We start from the raw sequence: 22,609 nt of genomic DNA on the forward strand, positions 1-22,609 counted from the left end.
CTCTGTTCAATGGCTAAGGATTCCGGTCTCCAAGCCAGGAAAACAGCCCCTCTCTCCCGCCCTTCTGCCCTCCGCAATTTCTTTTTTTGAAGTTAGAGTAGTGATGCACAGATATGCGGAAACACTGTCGGCTTTCAACCCCCTTCGCGTCACCTCCATAAACCTGTGACCCCGTACCGGAACGTTAAATGACATCTTGGCTTTCCTGGCGAAAGGTACTTGAGATGACAACTTCCGTTTCCGTTTGGCTCCAGCTGGAGGGTTGAATATTGAATGTCCTGAGAGGTCAGATTGCTGTCAGGTAAATTAGAGACCTGGTGGGACATCTTTTGAAAGCGAATAAGAACGAGACGCTATTCTGGGGAATTTAGAAAGGGGGAGGCTAAATAAAGAAGGATGATAAGGGACAGTAGGTCCAGAGGGAAGGAGATGGAAGAACTAGCGGGAGAGAACTGTGAAGTGCGGGAGTGGTGAAGGGTGGTTGTGAAACGATGCTGGCAGAATTACTGTGGTCGTTAAGTGAAAATATTTTTTTTCCTTCCCTTCCACCAGCACTGCCTCCCCTACCTCGTGTTTTTTGGTTTACCTTTGAATTGAATAAAGGCAGAACAGCCTTCATATCGAAAATTTGTAAAGTAGGAATAATTGTAATGTTTGACTCACAAATGTGAATAGTTTTAAGTGAAATTTTTCTGGTACGAAAACGCTGTGCTTTTGGCACAGCGTTAAAGTGAAAAAAGTAAAACATAAAGTCACATTCATTTTTGTAGTGATTTACTCTAAAAGTTCTACTGTTTTAAAGTTGCATCGTACACAGATGCAGGGACCGGAAAAGACACGAAAAGTCCATCCATTTGTCTTTTATTTTCTAATGTTCTAATAGTATGCACAATTTTAAAAATGAGAGGAAATTGAGATATATACTTGAGTCTTTGGTAAACCATAAAATTACAGGTAATATAAGTGGCATTATCCTCTTATTTCTTTCTTAGGGATTCCAGTCTGTTTTACTGGAGGTTGATCTTCATGAAATTTACAGGTTCACACCAAACATAAGTAGATAGCTTTTTAAATTTCATGATTACATGGTTTTCTTTTTCTTCTTTTTAAAGATTTTATTTATTTATTTTTTAGAGAGAGGGGAAGGGAGGGAGAAAGGGAGGGAAGTATCAATGTGTGGTTGCCTCTTATGGTGGCCCCCACTGCGGACCTGGCCTGCAACCCAGGCATGTGCCTTAACCGGGAATCTAACCGGGGCCCCTTTGGTTCCCAGGCCCTGCTCAATCCACTGACCTACGCTAGCCACAGCTAGGTTTTTCTTTTTTAAACTAATTTCCTTGCTATTCTTGTTTGAACATCTCTGAACTGGAAATAATCACCTATTGTTGAGTCCTTGGCATAATTTGTCACTTTATCTAACTTTACTTTTTATTACAAAGTATACATAGCAGAAAGATGTATAAAACATAAATACATTTTAAAGAATTATAATTAAGCAAATGCTTGTGTAAATGACCTTTCAGGTTAGGAAATAAACATCACCTGTGACTTAGAACATGCATTCTCAAAAGAGGTAATTGACCTTTAAGCAGATGAAAATTGATTTTGCCAGGATGGAAGGGGAGTGAAATCTTGGATACTACAATGGTTTATGCCCTTCCAAAGAGCCATAATACATACGTACATATACAATGTATCAAAATTTCATTGGGGATGTGGGTGAGAATGTGATAAGGAAAACAACTGTTCATGAGAGGCTCCTTTAGAGTACAAGAATTAAAAATAGGTTGAAAAACACCACCTTAAAGCTCCCTGTAGAGCTCTGATTTATCTCCTCCACCAAGAGGTAACTACTATCCTGACTTGTGATAAGCATTCACTTTTTTGGCCCTGGCTGGTGTAGCTCAGTGGATTGAGGGAGGGCCTGTGAACCAGATGATCCCAGTTTGATTCCCAGTCAGGGCACATGCCTGGGTTGCAGGCCAGTTCCCAGTGGGGGATACATGAGAGGCAACCATACATTGATATTTCTCTCCCTTCCTCCTTCCCTTCCCCTCTAAAGATAAATAAATGAAATTTTTTTAAAAATTCGTTTTTTTACTTTAATTTTCCATCTGATGCATTCCTAAAAAATGAGTTAGGTTTTTCGATTTAAATTAATGGGATAAAAGTATATATATTTTTTATGACTCACCCCTTTCCCATTATTATAGTTGTAAGATGCATTCATACTGTTGCATGTTGTTTTTCATTTTCTAATCTTTGGGGGACTATTTTATAATTAATCAGTTGTTGGATATTTGGGTGTTTACTATTTGGGGCTACCATCAACAGTGTGGTTAAAAGATTCTTATAAAATATATTGATATCTACATGCAAGAGTTTCTCTAGAGCAGAGTGTTGTCCATTGATAATGTAATACAAGCACATATCTAATTTAAAATTTCTTAATAACTGCCCTGACCAGCCAACACTCAGTTGGACTTTGTCCTACAGAGCAAAAGGTCGCTGGTTTGATTGCTGGTCAGGGCACATGCCTGGCTTGCAGGTTCAGTCCTGGTCAGAGTGCATGTGAGAGGTAACTGATTGCTGTTTCTCATACTGATGTTTCTCTCCCACTCTTTCTCATCTGTTTTCCTTCTCTCAAAAAAAAAAAAAAGAATAAATTTCTTAGTAACCATATTAAAAATGTAAAAAGAAACAAAATTAATTTAATAATATATTTGTGAGTACACTCAAAATATTTCAAATGTAATCAAAATATTTTAAAATGTAATCAGTGTTAAAAGTTATTGAGATTTTTTCTTCATACTGTTTTCAAATTGCTGTATTTTATACTGGCAGAATATGTTTGTATGCTAAGTTTTCACAAATATAAACACTTGATCTGTTTATATTTTATTAAATTTACTATCGATAAAGTAAATCCATATATTTTCCAATAATTAATTTGAGAATCCGTTTTTAAATTTAAATTAATTACAGTGAAATAAAAAGTCTAGTTCCTCAATTGCACTGGCCACATTCAACTGCTAGTGGCTACCATACTTGACAGTGCAGACTTAGAATATGTATACTTAGGAGTGGAATTGCTAGGCCATAAGGTATTCAAATGTTCACTCAGCTTTTCTAGGTCATGCCAGTTTTTCAGAGGGGTTGTGCTAAGTCACATTCTCACCACCAGGGTGTGAAAGTGAAAGGCACATCACCATGTGCTTTCTCTGTTTCTCACACTATTGCAAGGTAGCTTTTATCTTCATGTTATATGAATAAACTGAAATTTAAAGAGATTAAATGATTTGCCCTGAATTTTACAGCAGTTAGTGGTGCATCCAGGTTTTAATGCCAGATCTGTACAGCACCAAAGTCTGCACTTAAGTAGAATTCCAAAATTGTCCCTCAAGTGGTAAGGATAAACAAGTGGATTGTTTGATTTGTGGCTGTTCTGAAGTAGAAATAATTTTTTAAAGGAAATGAAAAGTTTTCTAGAAATAGTGTTGTTCAACTTTCTGAAAGGTCATTGAAATATTCTGTTTAGTATTGAAATATGTTAATTAGATATAAGAGAAAACACATTAGATTTATTAAAGGAAATTTGTTTAGAGAAAATTATGTATACTGTCATGTTTTCTTCAAAAGATTTATCTTCCAAATGACCTAATATTTTGCACATAGTGATATAAAATTGAGACATACTATGGTAATATTTTGATTTTTATTTTCAAAATCAAACTTTTGTCAAAAAAATTTGATGTTTGTTTTGTATTCTCTTCTAAGTACACTGATACTCAGTTAGGGTTAATAGTCTAGAATTGACATTTGCCAAAATAAGGGTTTGGCCTGTAATCTCTTCAAACATTTTTGGAATGAAACATTGCTGGAAAAATATTTTTTAAACATGGTTTGAAGAAGCCAAGACATTATTATTGTTATTAAACCATTCTAAAAGTTTTTTGTAATACGGTACTGAATTTCAAAGGTCAGTCTGAAATCTAAAACTGTAATTTTTTCCTTTGTATTATTGAATCTGCCAAATAAAAATGAAGTAATTGATTAAATGTTTCATTCAATGTTGTGAATGTTGTAGTTTTAACTTGTGTTTGGTGGATATTGGTTTTTATTCTCTTTTAAATGTGAAAATCATCAAGGTAATAGTTTGTGATATCTTAACATGTCTTTAGATATAATTATTAAATATTAGTTTGTCAGAATTAGTATGTACAGTTTTTTTCCTATATTCTGGGAAATATTGTTTAATGAAATGAGCACTTTACATAATGTACTTTTAGTATATACTGTCTAATAATTACCACTATCTTCTAAAATGCAGTTTAAGAATCCTGCCTTATCATTGGACCTGTTCATATTTATAAATGCAAACATAATGGTAATAATTATTTGATTTGGCTTTATTTCTGGAGAACAGCAATTATAGAATTGCTACTACTAACCTTATATAAATTTACAGTGTAGCATTACTAATTTATTCCTCCTTAATTTGAAATTCATAGCAGTTTAACTGGGTACTGAGCTAAAGTTTGTTTTTATATTATCTATAAAATAATGCTAGTAAGATGTTTGAATTAGAGGAAGTGGAGACACTTCCAGCCAAGATGAGGGCATGGATAAATGCAATACTCCCATTCTCCACAATCACATCAAAATCACAAGTAAAGTACAGAAGAACCACCATTCAGACCTCCTGAAATCAGGCTAAATGCAAGTCTTATTAGATTAAATAAGAAGCCACATTGAGACTGGTATGAGGGATGGAGACATGGAACAGGCTGGGCCCGCATCTGCAAGCCTCAGATAAAAATCAGGAGGCATATCTCAGCCATAGAGTTACCCCCTGAGGAGCAAAGGGTCCCAGCTCCACACTAGGCCCCCAGGGTCAGTGTTCCAGTGCTGGGAAAAGAAGTGCCTATAACTTCTGGTTGTAAAACCAGGATGAATTCTAGACAGATGGCTGCTGGAGTCCCAGGCAGTTCCTTTTAAAAGGCCCACACATGGACTAAATCTTACATCCTAAGCTCCAGCACTGGGATAACAGCTTCAAAGGCACCAGGGACAACTTTCTCCCAGACAAAAGCACTGGCAGGAGCCATTGTTCCTTTGATGAGCCCTCTCCCCACAGAGCTGGCAGGTGGGCACCATCAACCCGGCTATCACTGTTTGCTCCAACCTGAAAAATCCCTGAGACACCTCTCCACCAAACTTGCAGACCCACCCAAGCTGTTTCTAGTGGATTTTCACGTGAATGGCCTGTCTTAACTCAAGCTTCAGACTTTCCTAAAACCCTGCAAACAAGCAGCATCTAGCCTCTGTGTACCTCACACCCTCACTAAGTGGCCCCAGGCTCAACACTGGAGGCAGCTAGCCTTGGTTTGCAGCTTGGCCACTCCTGGGCACCTCCAAGCCCAGCACAAATAGCAGCCATCTGCAGATTATTCTGTAGTTCATGCCAGGTTGCCCCAGCAGGACACAGGTGGTGACTGACTTTGTACATGCTGGGAGGCCCCAGAGCTGGTATACCCAGTGGACAGCTTCAGACCATGCAATATTATAACTGCCACCACCACAAGCCACATGTGCAGGCAGTGGACTCCATGAACACCAAAACCCCACTGAAGCAAGCCCTGTTCCATAGGATCAACTCCAGCACAGTAGCTCCTCTAGTGTAGTCACAACTGGTCTTCCCAGCCAATCGATCTTGGAATTAATCTCTTCAAGTGACGCCAATAGCAGTCAAGGCTCAACTACAACAGGGCAGTGCACACAGCCCACAGAGGGGCACATCTAGAGCACCCAGCTTGGGTGACTGGGGAGGCTGTGCCACTGGGCCCCACAGGACACCTATTACACAAGACAACTCGACCAAGTCCAGGAGATAGCAGCTCTAACCCAATACATAAAAACATACGTAGGGAAGCAGCCAAAATGCAGAAACAAAGAAACAGGTCCCAAATTAAAAAAAAAAAAAAAGCAGGAGAAATCTCTAGAAAAAGAACTAAATGAAATGGAGGCAAGCAAACTACCAGGTATAGAGTTCAAAACAGTGGTGATATGGATGTTCAAAGAACTTAGAACTTCAACAGCTTAAAAAAGGACTAATCAGAAATGAAGGATACACTAACTGAAATGAAAAATAATTTACAGGGAATCAACAGTGGAGTAGATAAAGCTGACCATCAAATCAGCAATTTGGAATATATGCAGCCAGAAACACCCAGTCAGAACAGCAAAAGAAAAAAAAATCCAGAAAAATGAAGATAGTGTAAGGAACCTCTGGGACATACACTAGTTATGTGATAATAATGCTATTTTATAAAATCTCTTAACTCAGAATTTTCAAGTATTTATATTGGTTCTTTTTTAAAAAACAATAGTAAACTTGGTTATTTAATATCTACAATGAGCTATTTCTCTCTCATATTAATCTTCTATAGACATGGCCCATGGACATGAACATGGACACGAACATGGTCACAGTAAAATGGAACTTCCAGATTATAAACAATGGAAGATAGAAGGGACACCATTAGAAACTGTACAGGAGAAGCTGGCTGCACGAGGGCTAAGGGATCCATGGGCCCGGTGAGGATAATTAAATAATTCAGAATTTAAAGAATTTGTCATAGAGAATCAGTATCTGTTTCTTTTTTATGTATTTCCCTTTTTAAAAAATAATTGAAAATGATTTTTACATTAAAGTTTCAAAATCACTTTTATGGAACTATTTATATACAGTAAAATTCACCCATTTTAAGTGTTTAATTCCATGAGTTTTGACAAATGTGTACAATAATGTAACCACCACCACAATCATGATAGAGTCTATTTGTGTCAACCCAAAAAGTTCCTTCTTTCCCTATTTCTACTCAGTGTCATCCTACCCCTGACTCCTGGAAACCATTAATTTGCTTTTTGTGTCCATAGTTTTCCCTTTCCTGAACTTTATACAATTGCAATCATACAGTATGTAGTCTTTTGTTGTGAACACTTTCACATAGTATAATGACTTTGACACTTACGCATGTTGTTAACTTGTAGTTTCTTTTTTATTTCTGAGTAATACCCATTGTGTGCATATACATCATTTTGTTTACAGTTCATCAATTAATTGCCTTTGGGGTTGTTTTCAGTTTTTGACTATTATGAGTAAATATGCTATAACCATTCAAATATAAGTATGTGAACATAATGTTTTTATTTCTCTTTGGTATATACCAAGAGTGGGATTCATATAATAAGTGTGTGTATGTTCATTTAAAAAACTGCCAAACTGTTTCCAAAAGTGGTGGTACCATTTTGCATTCCCACTAGCAATATTATGAGGATTTCAGTTGTTCAATGTCCCCATCAACACTTAGTATTATAGGTCTTTTAATTTTAGCCATTTTAGTGAATGTGATACCTCTTTATGCTTTTAACTTGCATTTCCATGAACACTGATGATCATAATGATCTTTTCCAGTGTTTGTCATTTGTGCTTTGTGTGTGTTGGGGGCGTGCAATGGCTGCTCAGATCTTTTGCCCATTGTTGATCAAAGGTTTACATACCTTGTTTAACAAGGTGTTTGTCTTTTATTTGAATTATGAAAGTTCTCTCTATGCTCTTAATATTTAAGTCCTTTTATCAGATATGTTTTACAAGTGTATTTATTTGGGATCTTATTGAATCTATAGTGCAATTAAAGATCATTGATATCTTAACACTAGAATTTTCTAGTTCATCGACAATTGGGACCCTCTAATTTTTCAGCAGTATTGTATTGCTTTATATAAGGTCTTGTACCTATTTTATTAAATTTATCCTGAATTATTTCATATTTTTATACTATTGTAAATGATTACCAATTGTTCTGGCTAATATATAAAAATATAATTGAGTTTTGTATTGTATGCTGACTTTGTGTCCTATTCCCTTGCTAAATTCACTTTTTAGTTCTAACATTTTTTAATAGATTTTTTAGACTTTTTAAGTGATCATTTTGTGTTACAAATATAGTGTTACTTCCTTTTCAATTTATAAACGTTTAGTTTCTGTTTTCTTTGCATTATTTACTGGCTAATGCTGCTAGTATAATGTTGAATAAAAGTGGTGTAAATGTACGTTCCTGTTTTTGTCCTAGTTGGTGGAAAGTATTCAGTCTTTCACCACTGAGTATAATCTTAGTTGTAGGCTGGTCATAGATACCTTTAGTCAAGTTGAGGAATTTCCCTTTTATTCATAGGTTACTGTGAGTTGCTATTATTATTATTATTGTTGTTATTAATGGGTATTGAATTTTGTTAAATGCTTTTTTGCATCTATTGAGATGCTCACATAGTTTTTTTTTTATTCTGTTAATATGATGAATTACTCATTGATTTTCAAAGATTAAACTAAACCAGTCTTGAATTCCTGAAGTAAGTCCTATTTCATCAGGATATATTATCCTTTGCATTTATTGCTGGATTCAATTTTCTAAAATTTTGTTAAGAATATTTGAGTCTCTGTTCATGAGGGATATATTCCTCTGTAGTTTTTTTTTTTTAATGTCTTCGTCTGATTTTGGTATCTAAATGATGTTTGATTAGCTCTCATTTTCTAGTAAGTCAGATTTTTAAAGTTAAGGGCTTTTATTCTTCATAACATGATTTATTTCCACTCACTTATCCCCACCTGTGGGAGAAAAGTTTTTTTTCCACTAGAGGTCTCTGACATGTTTATATCTTTGTTTAGGGTACTCAGAAGAATGATTGCCAGAGTAGGAAATCAGTTTTCTAAAGCTCAAACTTCTATGACAGGGAAATTTATTAGCAGTGATAATAATGTCAAATGTTACATACTCTCTGTGCCAAAATATATCAATCAATACCCTGTTTATTCTTTATAACAACACTGTAAGGTAGATAGTAATCATCATTAGGAGACTGATGAGTAGGAGAGGAAATAGGCCCTGAGAGGTTAGGTAACTTGCTCACCCTAAAAGAATCTAGTGTAGGTGGCAGAGCAAAGATTAATACCCTCTACCTCTCTCCATGATGCTGTAATGACTAGTATGGGCAAAGCCACACAGCTGATCTGCAATGCATAGGATCAAAGAAAGCTTTACATTTGAGAATTTTATAAAATTCTGAGTATTATGATTGTGAATGTGAAGTCAAGTGTTTTTTTCTTCTATTTTATATGTGAAACATGGGCATATAGATCTAATTATCCTATCCCGCAGAAAGATTCGTGTTGTGGGCCACTTAGATTATCTTACAAGGTTGTGTTTACGTCTTAGAAAGATGAAAATTAGCCCTGGCTGGTGTGGCTCAGTGGATTGAGTGTCAGCCTGTGAACCAAAAGGTTGCTGGTTCAATTCCCAGTTAGGGCACATTCCTGGGTTTCAGACCAGGTCCCCAGTGGGGGATGCACAAGAGGCAGACACACGTTGGTGCTTCTCTCCCTCTCTTTCTCCGACCCTTCCTCTCTCTAAAAATAAATAAATAAAATCTTGAAAGGTGAAAATTAAATGTATTTTACTCAGTTAATGTACATAGTTGTGTGTGATTATAATTTCCCTTTTTTTCTTCTAGCAATGAAGCCTGGAGATACATGGGTGGCTTTGCAAACAATGTTTCCTTTGTTGGTGCAATACTGAAGGGATTCAAGTGGGGGTTTGCTGCGTTTGTGGTGGCTGTAGGGGCTGAGTATTTCCTGGAGTCCCAGAATAAAGACGAGAAGCATCACTGAAGATAATGTCTGGAAGTATCTTAGTGGCTTCTCAACTCTCATAAAAACAAGATTTCTTTACTGTAGCCTACTCATCTATGTGTTTGTCCATTAAAGAATACTAGTAAGATTTAATAAAAAATACATGTGCCAGTCTGTTTTTGTCCTTCTTTCAAAAAAAAAAAAAGTGTTTCCAGCCATTCAGACTTGCTTTGGACACATGGAGGTTGAGTAGTACAAGTGACAATGTATTCTGCATTAGCAGGCAGCCAGCATGTATCTGAACAAATGGATGTTTCTAACAGGATGTTTCTAACTTTTAAATTATGATAAAATTTTTCATCTTAACTATTTTTTAGTGTATAGTCAGTGGTGTTAAGCACATTTGTTACATTGTATGATCATCACCATCATCTCTCTCCATAACTATTCATCCTTTAAAACAGAAAGTCTACAGCCATGAAAAATAATTCCCTATTCCCCTTCAATCAGCAATCACCATTGTATTTTCTGTCTTTGTGATTTTGACTACTTTGTCTAACCATCTCATGTAAGTGGAAGCATACAGCATTTGTCTCTCTGTGACTGACTTATTTCATTTGGCATAATGTTCCCAAGTTTCATTCATGCTGTACAATAGCATGTGTCAGAATTTCCCCTCTTTTTAAAACTAAATAATATTCCATTGTATGTGTATGTCAAATTTGCTTAGCCATTATTCATTGGTAGACTCGGATTACATCTGTGTTTTAGCTGCTATGAACGTATGAGTACTCTAGTAGGTTTTTAAATGGCCTTGTTGCTTTTACTATCTTTTGCAGCTGGTTTAGAGAGACCTAGGTTACACTATTAAATGCTTCCTGTGCAGTTCTGGTTGACATGTCTATCATGTTCATTTGTCTTGTGATGTTTTCACTCTTACTGTAGTCCTCTTTCCCATGTTGTGAAAAGTTTGACATTTTTTTCTGTATGTCTAACAATACACTAGACATTTTCTCCATATCACTGAATTTTAAATTTTTAATTAAATCTCTAAAGTTGAGACTTAAAACTGTTGAAGAGGGCTCCTGTATTTTGCTTGAATAACAAAGCTAATATAAAATGAGTGTTTTTTCTTTGTAAATTTTTGTTTGTAAATATAAACTTGAGAAATCACTAAATAAGTGAGGCAGGAATTCCTAATAAGCTGATAGTTGTAAGTGGAATGTGGTAAAATGCAATAAGAGACTGAAAGAAGATGAAAGAGTTTAACAAGGAACAAAATGCTGGGCAGAGGGGAGCTAAGGGGGAAAACTTGGGACAGTTTAGTAGCATAAAATATAATTAAAAAATAGAACAAGTAGAAATAGCAAGATGGTAGATTTAAACTTAAATGTAAATGGCCTAAAATTTAAATCCTAAAACACTCCAATTAAAAGATAGATTGTCTTGTTCTGGCCAGGTATCTCAGTTGGTTAGAGTATCATCCCTAAATGCCAAGGTTGCAAGTTCAATCCCCAGTCAGGGCACATACAAGAATCAGCCAATGAATGCATAAGTAAGTAGAACGATAAATTGATGTTTCTCTTTCTCTCTACAACCCCCCTATCCTTGCCATCTCAGATCAATGCAAAATGTTTTTTATTGCATGATGCTCTCAAGGTCCATCCATGTCACAAATGGCAATATTTCAGTTTATGGCTGAGTAGTATTCCATTGTATATATTAGGTACCACATCTTAATAAAAATAAATAGACAGATTGTTAACTTGGGAAAAAGCAAGGCCCAATTGTAAGCTGTTTACATGAAACTCCCTTTAAAGACAGAGCGGGAACATTTGAGATCTTGCTCTTCAATATATGCTCATCAGTTTGGCTCAGATGAGCTCATAAGAATTGTGTACAGGTTTGGACATTTCTTACATTGACACCACAGTCTTAGAAGACCCTCGCCAGGATCTAGGTGTAAGAGGTAGGCAAGAATATTGATGTGTCACTTGATGAGTGGACAAAGGAATTAGGCCCTTTATCCAGGAAAAGAGAACTCAAAGCAATGGTGTGAAAATAATCTTCAAACATTTGAAGGAAATCAAGATGGTTCAGTGAGGGATGGCAGTTACTTGTGACTATGAGGGGAATCAGCCTTTCATGAAAGTGATACTGTGGATTGCTAAGAGGGAAGGAGAAGAGAACCTGGGATTTTAATGATACCGTCCAGCTCATTGAATAGATCTGGCTGTGAACAGAAAAGCAGCTTCGTCTTTGTGTCTGGGACTTCTTTCATACTGTGAACTTTGACTAAGCTCACTGTCTTTAGCAAACATGAAAGGAAACCTTCTAGTTGATGATTACCTGTGTTCCATAAAAAGTAGCCATAAATATTGTTGTTAGTAAAGGCCAGAGTGGCATGACAACCAAGATAAATATCAAAATGGTGCTAGTGCCAACTGTAAACAATCATCCATCACAAGACCACCAGGAGGTATGGCCTCCAGCTCATATTGCATTCTTTGTCCCTTTGTCTTGTCAATTATTAGTACCTAAGGTATACTAGTAAACAGTATTAAACAGGTTTCTGGTAATGAGGAATAATTTGTTCAGAATGGCTGGGTCATCTTTCTGCTCTGATCTTACATCCCTGTAAGTAAATTACCCTATAATGAATTCTGTTTTTTGGAATTCTATTCTATAGAATTCTATTCTATATTTTGGAATATATTTTATTGATTATGCTATTACATTTGTCCCATTTTTTCTCCCTTTATTCCCCTTCACCCTGCACAACCCCTCTAACCAGTATTCCCCGCCTTAGTTCATGTCCATGATTTGTACATATAAGTTCTTCGGCTTCAGAGATTTCAACATTCCTTTCTCAGTAATTGATAGAATGAGTGAATAAAAAACTAGCAAGATCATAGGAGACTAGCTTGATGTAATATTTACAGACCACTCCACTGAAAAACAGCATGCATTCTTTTCAAGTGTACATGGAACATTTACCACAATAGTGTATTCTGGGCCATAATATAATGTATTAAGAGGATTAAAATCACACAAAGTATATTCTCAGACCACAAAGATATAAGACTAAAATAACATCTGAAAAATCTACAAATATTTGGAAATTGGATAACACCCATGTAAATATCTCATGCTCAAAAAAGTTTACAAAAAATTAGAAAACATTTCTAACTCAATAAAATGAGAACAAAATATAAAAACTTGCGGATGCCACTAACAAAATTGACTTCTAGCCCTGACTGGTGTGGCTCAGTGGGCCGAGTGCCAGCCTGTGAACCAAAAGGCCACTGGTTCAATTCCCCATTGGGGCACAGGCCTGGGGTGCAGGCCAGATTCCCAGCTGGTGTACATGAGGCAACCAATTGATACGTCCCTCACACATCAATGTTTCTCTCCCTGTCTTTCTCCCTCCCTTCCCCTCTCTCTAAAAATAAATAAATAAAATCTTTTAAAAAATTGACCTCTAGCTAGACTGTTGAGGTAAAAAGATATAAAATAGACATATTAGTAATGAAAGAACAGACATCACTACAGATTCTAGAGACATTAAAAGCAATAAAGGCATTTTACAAACAACTTTATGCCAATAAATTTTGATGCAGTTGACAATGTCCTTAAAAAGACAAGTTAACAAAGCTCACTCAAGAAGTAGATAACCTGAATAGTTACGAGTAAACTCATTTGCTGGGTTAGGTAGAGAAAAGATAGAAGTGCAGTGCTGGGGACAACAGGAGTTTTGCTCTCCCATCTTACAGCTGATTTTTCTTACCCATCCTAACTTGTGCTAGAAGCAAGGAATGAAGTTTTTCTTATATTTTGTTAACTTGAAAATCATTGCCTGAACTCCATAGGAGCTGCAAAACACAAACTACTCGCAACTGTTGCCATTACTTGGACTAGAAACAATTAATGCAATTATTTGTTCTTAAGATTTGTAATCAAATTACAGTAGAAAATAATGCTTATTATGTGTTTGCAAGGCTCAAAGTAAGCCCGGTAGATCGTGTGTGTGTGTGTGTGTGTGTGTGCGTGTGTGTATTAGCCCCAATTTGTATTTATGGCAAGTCCATTGTAAAGTAAAAAACCAAAGATGGCATGGCTAGTAAGTTTCAGAGTTAGATTTTGAATTCAGGATTGACTCCATGACCCATAGTAACCACTATATTACACTATCATGTCATATGTGATAAGTACTATATAAGATGCCATAAAATTATTCTTTGGATCTTTTTGGAGGGAGGGGTTGTAGGGAAAAAGTTGTGTTTTCAGTTCTTTGTAACAATAATCTGGCTATGAGCAAGATAGTTGTATGATACAGAATAGACCAATTGAGCACATTTTACACTATGAACGTTCATAAGGCCAAGTACAAAGGTTATGGGAAAATGCTAAAGCTATAGGAATGCTGGTCATAAAATTGGATAGATATAACATCTCTTATAACCTTAAGTCAAAGGAACTCTATATCTAAAGCTACTCTATGTCCACAATCCTTATGTATGCTAAGGAAAAGCAATATGGCTTAAAGAAATGAAGGACTGGACTTCAGGAGCTATAAATTTAATTCCTAGTTCTGTTACTAACCAACAGGAATATTTCCTCATATTAAAACACATCTTTGTGAACTATGAGTGTGTTACAGAAGATCAGAGGACCTGGATGAGTGAGCGAGCTAGAACCTTACAAGCTTAAAAGCATTGCAACCTAAAGTATTATTATGAAATCATATTTAAGAGGTGATTTATGATTCCAGGTTTACATCAGTTCCTTTGCTACAAAGCGGCAGACTTGGTTATAATTAACCTCTGTGCTTTGGATCTTTTCCTAGAATTACATACTTTCTAATTATGCTTGCTATAACCAGTAAGAATTTTTAAAAATCTAAGGTACAGCATGTAATATTTCATGAAAAGAGGAAATAATGAGTACAATAAATTTACTGCATACCTATACTTTGAAGGGAACTGTGTTTTGCCATACCAAATGAAACAGATTCAGACATTTTTTGAAAGTAACATAAGAAATTCAGTGGCATTAAAAATGTGTGCAAACATAAAAACATGAAAAGACTGGGAATTTACTCATGTGGAAAGTTAATATGGTGGAAGAAACAAATTAGAAGAAAATAAAAAAGGTAAAAAAGGGGTTGCAGGATACTGACATGATGGAAAGAGCAGAGACAAGCACAGTTTGGTACACAGTAGGGAGTATTGACAGTCATCCACTTGCTGCTTCAATCAAATGCAGACCTTAACAATACTGTGGGAAGGAAGATGCTTTATATTAGGTGTTAAAGGAAATGCAGTCAGTCTGCATATTAATGGGAAATTTGCTTAACTTCAGAGAGAGAGAGAGGACATTGGCAAGGCTCACTGTAATAGAGGCTAGGTAGAAAGATTTCAGTAGAAATAAATTAAATCTTAACCTTCATTTTTCTCTTTTATTTCCTAATACTGATCATATTTGCCATTTTTCTTCATAAGAATTTGGTTATCAGAGACTAGATTCATTTTCTAACACAGTGATCCCACAGGTAGACACATATAACTCAGGGAATGTGCAAGCGCACCCATTGGGATAAGAAGAAAAAAACATTTAAACTTCTATTTATACATTTTCCTGTTTAACAAAAATGAATTCAGTTTTGCTAATGTTTAACATACAGGTTGAAAATTGGGGTTTCCTTCACTTGGCGGAAAACAAGTGGTCCCATAGAATTTATGGTGGGTAAAATATTCTGCAGGGAAAATGAGAGCTCTACCCACCACAGAGGAGAACAAAGGGACTTTTCAGCAAATTATTACAGACTATACTTGATATGTGTTCATGGAATCTATTATCTACTACCTTTAACAAAACTAACTTTCATGAAGTAGATAAGTAGCTTAAGAAGATTTTTACAAAGAAACTGCTGATTGAAGCTACTACTGCTAATGCAAGAACAGGCAAACAAGAAAATAAGAGCGATGAACTCTTTGTCAGCGACGTTACCAGACAAACACAATGATCTCATCATTAAAAAAAGTCAAGCAAAATAATAGTAGTAGTAATAATAATAATAATAATTAAGAAGATTGAAATATGGACTCAGACTCACTATCAGGAACACAATGAACCTTGCCCTAAGAGTGTATTGATTTGCTATATTAACTGTTGATAGCATATAGCCATCATGTTCAGCAAAACATTAAAAAATGTTTAGCCTTCCCTGGGTCAGAGCGCCGTCCCGATAGCCAAGGTTGTGGACTACACCCTGGTCAGGACACATACAAGAATCAACCAATGACTACATAAACAAGTGGGACAACAAGTCGATTTCTCTGTCTCTCTCTCACACACAAGAATTAACCAATGAATGCATAAATGAGTAGAACGTAAATCAATGTTTCTGTCTCTCTGTAATCAATAAGTAAAATTTTTTAAACGTTTAATTTTGTCTTACCTTTAATTTCTATGTTTGTGTATTCTTAGAGTATGCAGATGGTAGTATTTATATATTACATATAGATTGTTAAGACAAAGATCAGGGTTTAGTGTGTTTTCTCCTCACAGTATTCAGTGTCATTACAAAATAACATTCAAAGGACTCATCAGATTTTAAACTGTTTTTTAATTGTATAGTTTACTATATATTGTAAAACCCAGGTAGATTAGCAAAAAAATTAAATGTTACTTTATACAGCTTCTCACTCAGTTGTCAACATAAATTTCAAACTTTCATAGTGTAATCATGGTTCTTGGAATCTCTGGAGTTGCAAAGTATTCAAATTCAAAAAGATACGCTGAAGAGAGTGGAATCTTCTAGTTGAGTCCTGGTTTACCTTCAGTGTTAGTTTGCAGGGGGGTGGGAATGGGCTGGGGGAGGGTTTATATGACTTTTTGGTTTTTTGCTCTTGTTTTTATTTCTGTTTTGGATCAGAACATCAGCCTCAGAGACTCAGAGACTAAAACATGCAGTGGAAATTGCATTTACCTGCCAATAATTCTATCAGAAAGGATCTATTGCAAAGAGGAGGTTTATTTTAATTTTTTTGTATTATGTTAAATATAAAATATGTTTTGTATTTTATTTTATATAGTATTACATTATCATATATTATAAATACAGGGTGTGGCAAAGGTAGGTTTACTGTTGTCAGTATGGAAAATAATACAATAATAAATAATAAGGCAAGAATAAACTCTATTTTGCGTACTCACAATTGTAAACCTACTTTTGCCCATACATATAAAAATGAACAATTATTCAAAATGATAACTCATATAAAGGCTAAATTTTATATTATACTTGATTTAATTACCTTTGTTACATATAGACAATTTAAAACATGGGTTTAGCCGTTAGAAAAAGACAAAATCCTTTGTCTCAAGCTCTGTACATTTTTCTGATTCATTTCACATGCCAAAAGATGAAACTTTCTTTTTTTAAAGTATTTATTTATTTATTTTTAGGGAGAGAAGAAGAGAGGGAGGGAGAGGAAGAGAAACAAAGATGATGACAGTCTACCTCCCACTCTCCCCCAGCTGGGAATCTGGCCTGAAACCCAGGCACGACCCTTGACCGGGAGTCGGACAGGTGACCTTTAGGTCAGTGGGGTGACGCCCAACACATGGAGCCACACCAGTCAGGGCAGAGGATGAAGTAACTCTTTTGAAATGTTCCCACATGTTACAAAACTAACTGAAAAGAATTTTGGTTGTTGCTAAAGACATGTTTCTGGGAATCATTACAAAATAAGAACATTATCTATAGTTCAGATGTAAATCAGAAGTTTTTATGCCATTTGAAAATGTCACCTATTTCCTCTTCTGTTTTACAATTGAACGAATAATTCCTGATAATGCCCCAATGCTCCTTAAAGTGTATTATGGCTAAAAAGAAAAATTGAGCCTTTGGATTTTTATCAGTGAGAGTACTTGTAAGTTATTAATTAAATTTCATTGTAAATGAAGTGTTTAGTGCCTCCTACTCTAATTTTAATTACTCAGTTTCTAAACTGAATTTGAAAATAATAACAGCATTTTATTTATATTTTTCTGCTGACTTGATAATTAATCAAACATCTTTCTAAATTTACTTATTTTAAATACATTGGTCATTTTTACCTTTTACAGAATAGCTAAGAAATTTTATAAAGTCTTTGCAGTATACATTTAAATGAATTGCACAATTAAGTGAGTGTTTTATGATTATAGCTCTTCTTGTGCTGTGTTTAGGATATATTTTGTTTCACTTACCCTCTTGCTACAGAATTTCCATGGGAAATACTAACTGTTCAGGGACAATACTGAAGGCCAACTCTGCGGTTCACAGTAACCATAGCAATAACTGTCCTAAAAATAAAGAGTGCTTGTGTCAGCACAGAAAGGATCCTCTTACTGAGGAAGAATCAGGTTCACAGGCAGTGGTATCACCTGGACTTGGGAATCCCACTTGATAGTAACATAATACAAGAACATGAGGGTTTAACACAAGTATAAAGGCATATATTTAGTCCGAACCTTCTAGTGAAACATACTTAAAAGCTAAAACTATGTCTATAGATGCTAGATAATTTCCAACAAGGAAACATGTCACAATTCATATATTGAACAACACAGGGACTTTGTTAAACTCAAGGTATTAACTTAACTCATGACCTATAAATGCTTCTTTATATGTATTTGATCTGGGTTTATTGGCAATTATAATTCTGATATACCAATTTCTACACTTATAAGTAAATGAAAAGGAATTTTTTACAGCCTTAAGTCATATATTTCTATTATAGCATTTATCATAATGCATCCCAATTATTCACTTACTTGTTTGACATTCTCATTAAACCATGGCCTCCTTAAAAACAGGGCCTATGCCTGTGTACCTGTGTGACAGGTAAATGCCTATTTAGGATGTCCCTGATGAATGAATAATTAGAAATCTAAAAGTAGGAGTGAGGTAAGAGATGATTTGTCACAGATTAACACCTCCTTTACTAATCTATAAAGGTTTAGTGGGAATGAAGGAGTGGAAAGACATATTTCCCAAAGTGTTAGAAGCTTCTTGAACTCCAATAGCTTATTAGAAAACTGAGACTATTCACAAAAGACTCGTGATCGTGACTTGGGTACATATTCCGAGATTAGAAGACACTTCCCCAGTTCCAATCCAAGGACCTTAGACTTGAGCTCGGACTAAGCTTTCTGACACGTCCTCCACAACCTTCTCTACTTATTAATGAGTTGGTGATCAAATACTAACCATCAAAGGGCCAGACCAACTTCTGCTAAAAGCAACCAATTATTCTATGGTCATTGCATGCAATACACATTTCTCCTTTAACACATCGGTCATTCTTTTGGTTCTGTTTGTCAAAATTACAAGAAACAGAATCCCTGCATGAAAATAATGGGGCATGCTTGCCCAACCTGCCTCCAAAGTCCAAGGCAAGGAGCTCCAGGGAGTTGCAACTAGAATAGAGGCAGACATCCCAACTTTTTAAAAAAATTCTATTCATTCACTTAAATATTTATTGAGCACCTCCTTTGTAGCAGGAATCTTCATGATCCCAAGGATACATCAATGAACAAAACAGACACATTTCTCTCTTCTTTGTACTTATGTACTTGTTATTTTTTAATATTATTATATTGATGCCATTTTTTCCCTGATGCTGACTAATGGAGGAACTTGTCACTAACGAGCAGGTACCAGAGACATTTTGTCCACATGTGGTATATTTTGCCAACTATACATTTTTTCATGGGAACATAGATCTGAAATTATAGTTTGAATCAGTGAGATTTGATTCCTGATAATAATGTTTTCTGTAGGGGACCTGTTTGTCTTGGCCTGGCAAATGTGACTCAGCTCTGTATGGAAAATATACAGAAGCGAAGTGGTGGGTGGGAGCCAGACCTTCAAATTGAGTTTTCCCATGGGAATCAGGCCTAGAAAATGCATACATATTGTTATGGCTTGCTCTTGCTAAAACTCCATCACCCTGGTCTAAAGCAACAAATGTGCATTGTCTATCTTCAAGGTAATATCCAAAGCCTGGATAAACTTTCCCAAAGACAGAGCTAATCAGCCCATCGCCACTCCCCTCTGCACTTTATTTTCATTTCCTTGATTGTACCTAAAATGTAGACAATAATATTCTATGTAATAGATAATAAGTCTTTCTCTGATGTAAGACCCCAGGAAAACAATAAAAGCCTGTCCAGGCAAGGGTCGACACGCTCCCCTCTTGAGGGAGTGGCCGAGGCACCCACAGGCACTCTCCCCTTGAGAGAGTAGTCGTGCCCTTCCCTTTTTCTCCACAGGATTGTTGTCGCCTGTGCGTTTATTCTCATTGTCAGCCACAACAGGTGGACTCTGCTTGACGGAGTCAGCCACAGTTTCCACCAGTATATTGCACAGAACTTTGTACCCTCCTAATAAAACACATCTTGCCTTATTTTGTAACTTAGGTATTTTTATACTTATTCTTCTCTAGCAGGTTGTGAAATTTTGAAACTCATGCTTTATTTATCCTTTTATCTCTTACAGAGTGCCTAACACATGGTAAATGTTCAACATACATTTAATATGAGTTTTTATAGTGAGCACAAATTCTCATTTAAGCTTCTTATACACAATTACACTTTTCCCCCCATAGTGCTTGGTGGAAAGCAAATCCTCAATAAATATTTACTGAATTGAATGAAAAATGTTTAAAGTAATTTTACTTTTTAAAAATGTTTGAATCAGTTTTTGTGAGTACTATGTATTTCCCTTTTGCTTGACCACCTAAAATTAATCTTTTAAAAAAGAAAGAGCCTTGGCTGGTGTGGCTCAATGAACTGAGTGCCTACCTGCTAACCAGAGGTTCATCAGTTGGATTCTCAGTCCCGGCACGTGCCTGGGCCAGGTCCCCAGAGGGGGGCACTCAAGAGGCAACCAGGCATCTACCTCTCCCTCTCTTTATCCCTCCCTTTCCCTAGCTCTAAAAATAACTAAAAATAATTTTTTAAAAAGGAAAGAAAGAAAAGATAACTAAGAAAATAAAAACACAACCATCAGATGTTAAAAGAGTTTTAAAATATGTCATTTTTCTATTCTATGGATACCACTCTTTTAAATCAGAAATCTCCATCTTTCTCGAACTGGATAATTTGATCTAAGTTAAACATTGACTGCCTCTCCTTTTTATCTACTTACAAGCATTTATTATACTTGCTTCACATATTAAATAATTCACTTTTCTTTTTCACTATCTTTTATTATCCATTGATTACTATTACTCATGGTAATAAAATGTGTAATTTCAAAAAGTGACAAAATCTAAACTAAGTGGCTTGCACATGCAAACTCTGTGGAGAAATGTAGTAGGTTTGTGTGGCTGTTTTTGCTACACGAGAGGTGGCCTGAGTACATCCATGATAGAGTGAAGCTGACCTGGTTGTGTACATTACACAAACCATTCTCTTCTGTTCTCGGGATCCTACAGTCTCCTCCAAAGGAGGCCACAGGAAACACAGAAATATCTGTTCACTAAGCCACAAAGCACAGATTTACCTTTAGTGCCAGAAGTCCAAAGCTCAAAATCTAGCAACCGGTTTAAGCCCAGGTTATTTTTCTGATTTACCCACATCCCCTTAGAATTTCTTGGAAAATTTTCACAAGAATACTGGTAGGAAAAGTGGTTGGCCTATCTGGGGTAAGTCCTGAGGGTTGGGGCAGAGAGCATTTATAAAATCAGGTCTGGAGAGAATACTGAGAACCAAAGCCAGAGAATCCTGTCCAGGTAGATTGTGCAAGTAAAAAGGACATGAGCATAGATTAAAATTCAGAAAGATAGCCAAGCCAGGCAGGCAAAATAAATAAATAAATAAATGGAACAATTCTGGACGGTAAATGGCAGGTTGTTTGGATGAAACCTACTGACATCTGGTAGTGCTTGAGACTGGATCTCATGTGTTAGGGATGATCAAATTCATTTAAAGAGTCTGGAATGGAACAGACACTAAACTTTATATTCTGGCAAAGTTCCGGGGATACTATTTCTTTAACTCAGTCAGCTCCTGTCCTAAGGGAAAATTAGGGGTCAGGTTAACAGGTCATTTATATCCAGGGGCATGTCACTAGACTTAAGCAATTTATCATGTTATTTGATAAATAGTTTTATGTATGTGTCTCATATTTCGGGTGTTTGAGCTTCTTTGATAGTTTTTATCTAATTTTTAGTTTTCGATCATTATTTCTCCAAGTATTTTTCTGTCTTCTACACCCTCCTTCAGGGACTCCAATTAAATGTATATTAGGCTGCTTGCAGTCATATTCCAGCTTCCCTAACAGGGTTGGTTTATTTTCTTTTGGTCTTTTTTCCCCCCTGTGTTTTATTTTGGATGGTTTCTGTTGCTCTGTCCTCAGATGCACCAATTAATTTTTCTTCTAGATACAACAGATGTTGTATCTTATCTGTTGCTAATTATATTGGCATTTCTGGGTCTAATCCTGGTTTGCGGCAGCAAGAGACACTCCCAGCCTCACAGGAGAGTTCATTGGAGAGACCCACAGGGTCCTAGAATGTATACGAACCCACCAACCCAGGAATCAGCACAAGAGGGGGTACTGATTATGGGTAGCAGGGAAAGTGACTAAAAGTGAGGTGAGAGCCAAGCAAATGGCACTGTTCCCTCTCTGACCCCTTCCCCACATACAGCGCTATAACACAGTGACATGGATTGCCCTGCCCTGGAAAATACCTAAGCCTCTGCCACTTACTATGTAACGGGCGTGCCAAGACAAAGAAACATGGCCCAGATGAAAGAAAAGATCAAAGCTCCAGAAAAAATACAACTAAGTAATGAAGAGATAATAGCCAACCTATCAGATGCACAGTTCAAAACACTGGTGATCAGGATGCTCACAGAAATGGT

The 22,609-nt window shown here is 36.1% G+C and overlaps 1 protein-coding gene across 3 annotated transcripts; it reads left to right on the forward strand.

Annotated features, from left to right (window-relative positions):
• The first annotated feature begins 42 nt into the window (after positions 1-42).
• NDUFB3 (NADH:ubiquinone oxidoreductase subunit B3) lies at positions 43-9,862 on the forward strand. Of its 3 annotated transcripts, none has more exons than XM_037167601.2 (3): positions 43-215; positions 6,450-6,597; positions 9,571-9,862. In XM_037167601.2, exons 2-3 carry the CDS (start codon positions 6,452-6,454, stop codon positions 9,725-9,727), a joined length of 303 nt encoding a protein of 100 aa, XP_037023496.1. In that variant the 5' UTR covers positions 43-215; positions 6,450-6,451; the 3' UTR covers positions 9,728-9,862. The 3 variants fall into 3 exon arrangements, with proteins under 3 accessions (XP_037023496.1, XP_037023495.1, XP_037023497.1); XM_037167600.2 differs by having other exon boundaries at positions 215-301; XM_037167602.2 differs by lacking the exon at positions 43-215 and adding an exon at positions 2,528-2,578.
• The last annotated feature ends 12,747 nt before the right edge of the window (positions 9,863-22,609 follow it).

Source organism: Artibeus jamaicensis, unplaced genomic scaffold (assembly GCF_021234435.1).
Source record: "Artibeus jamaicensis isolate MK-2021 breed Jamaican fruit bat unplaced genomic scaffold, CSHL_Jam_final contig_391, whole genome shotgun sequence".
Classification (NCBI taxonomy): Eukaryota; Metazoa; Chordata; class Mammalia; order Chiroptera; family Phyllostomidae; genus Artibeus; species Artibeus jamaicensis.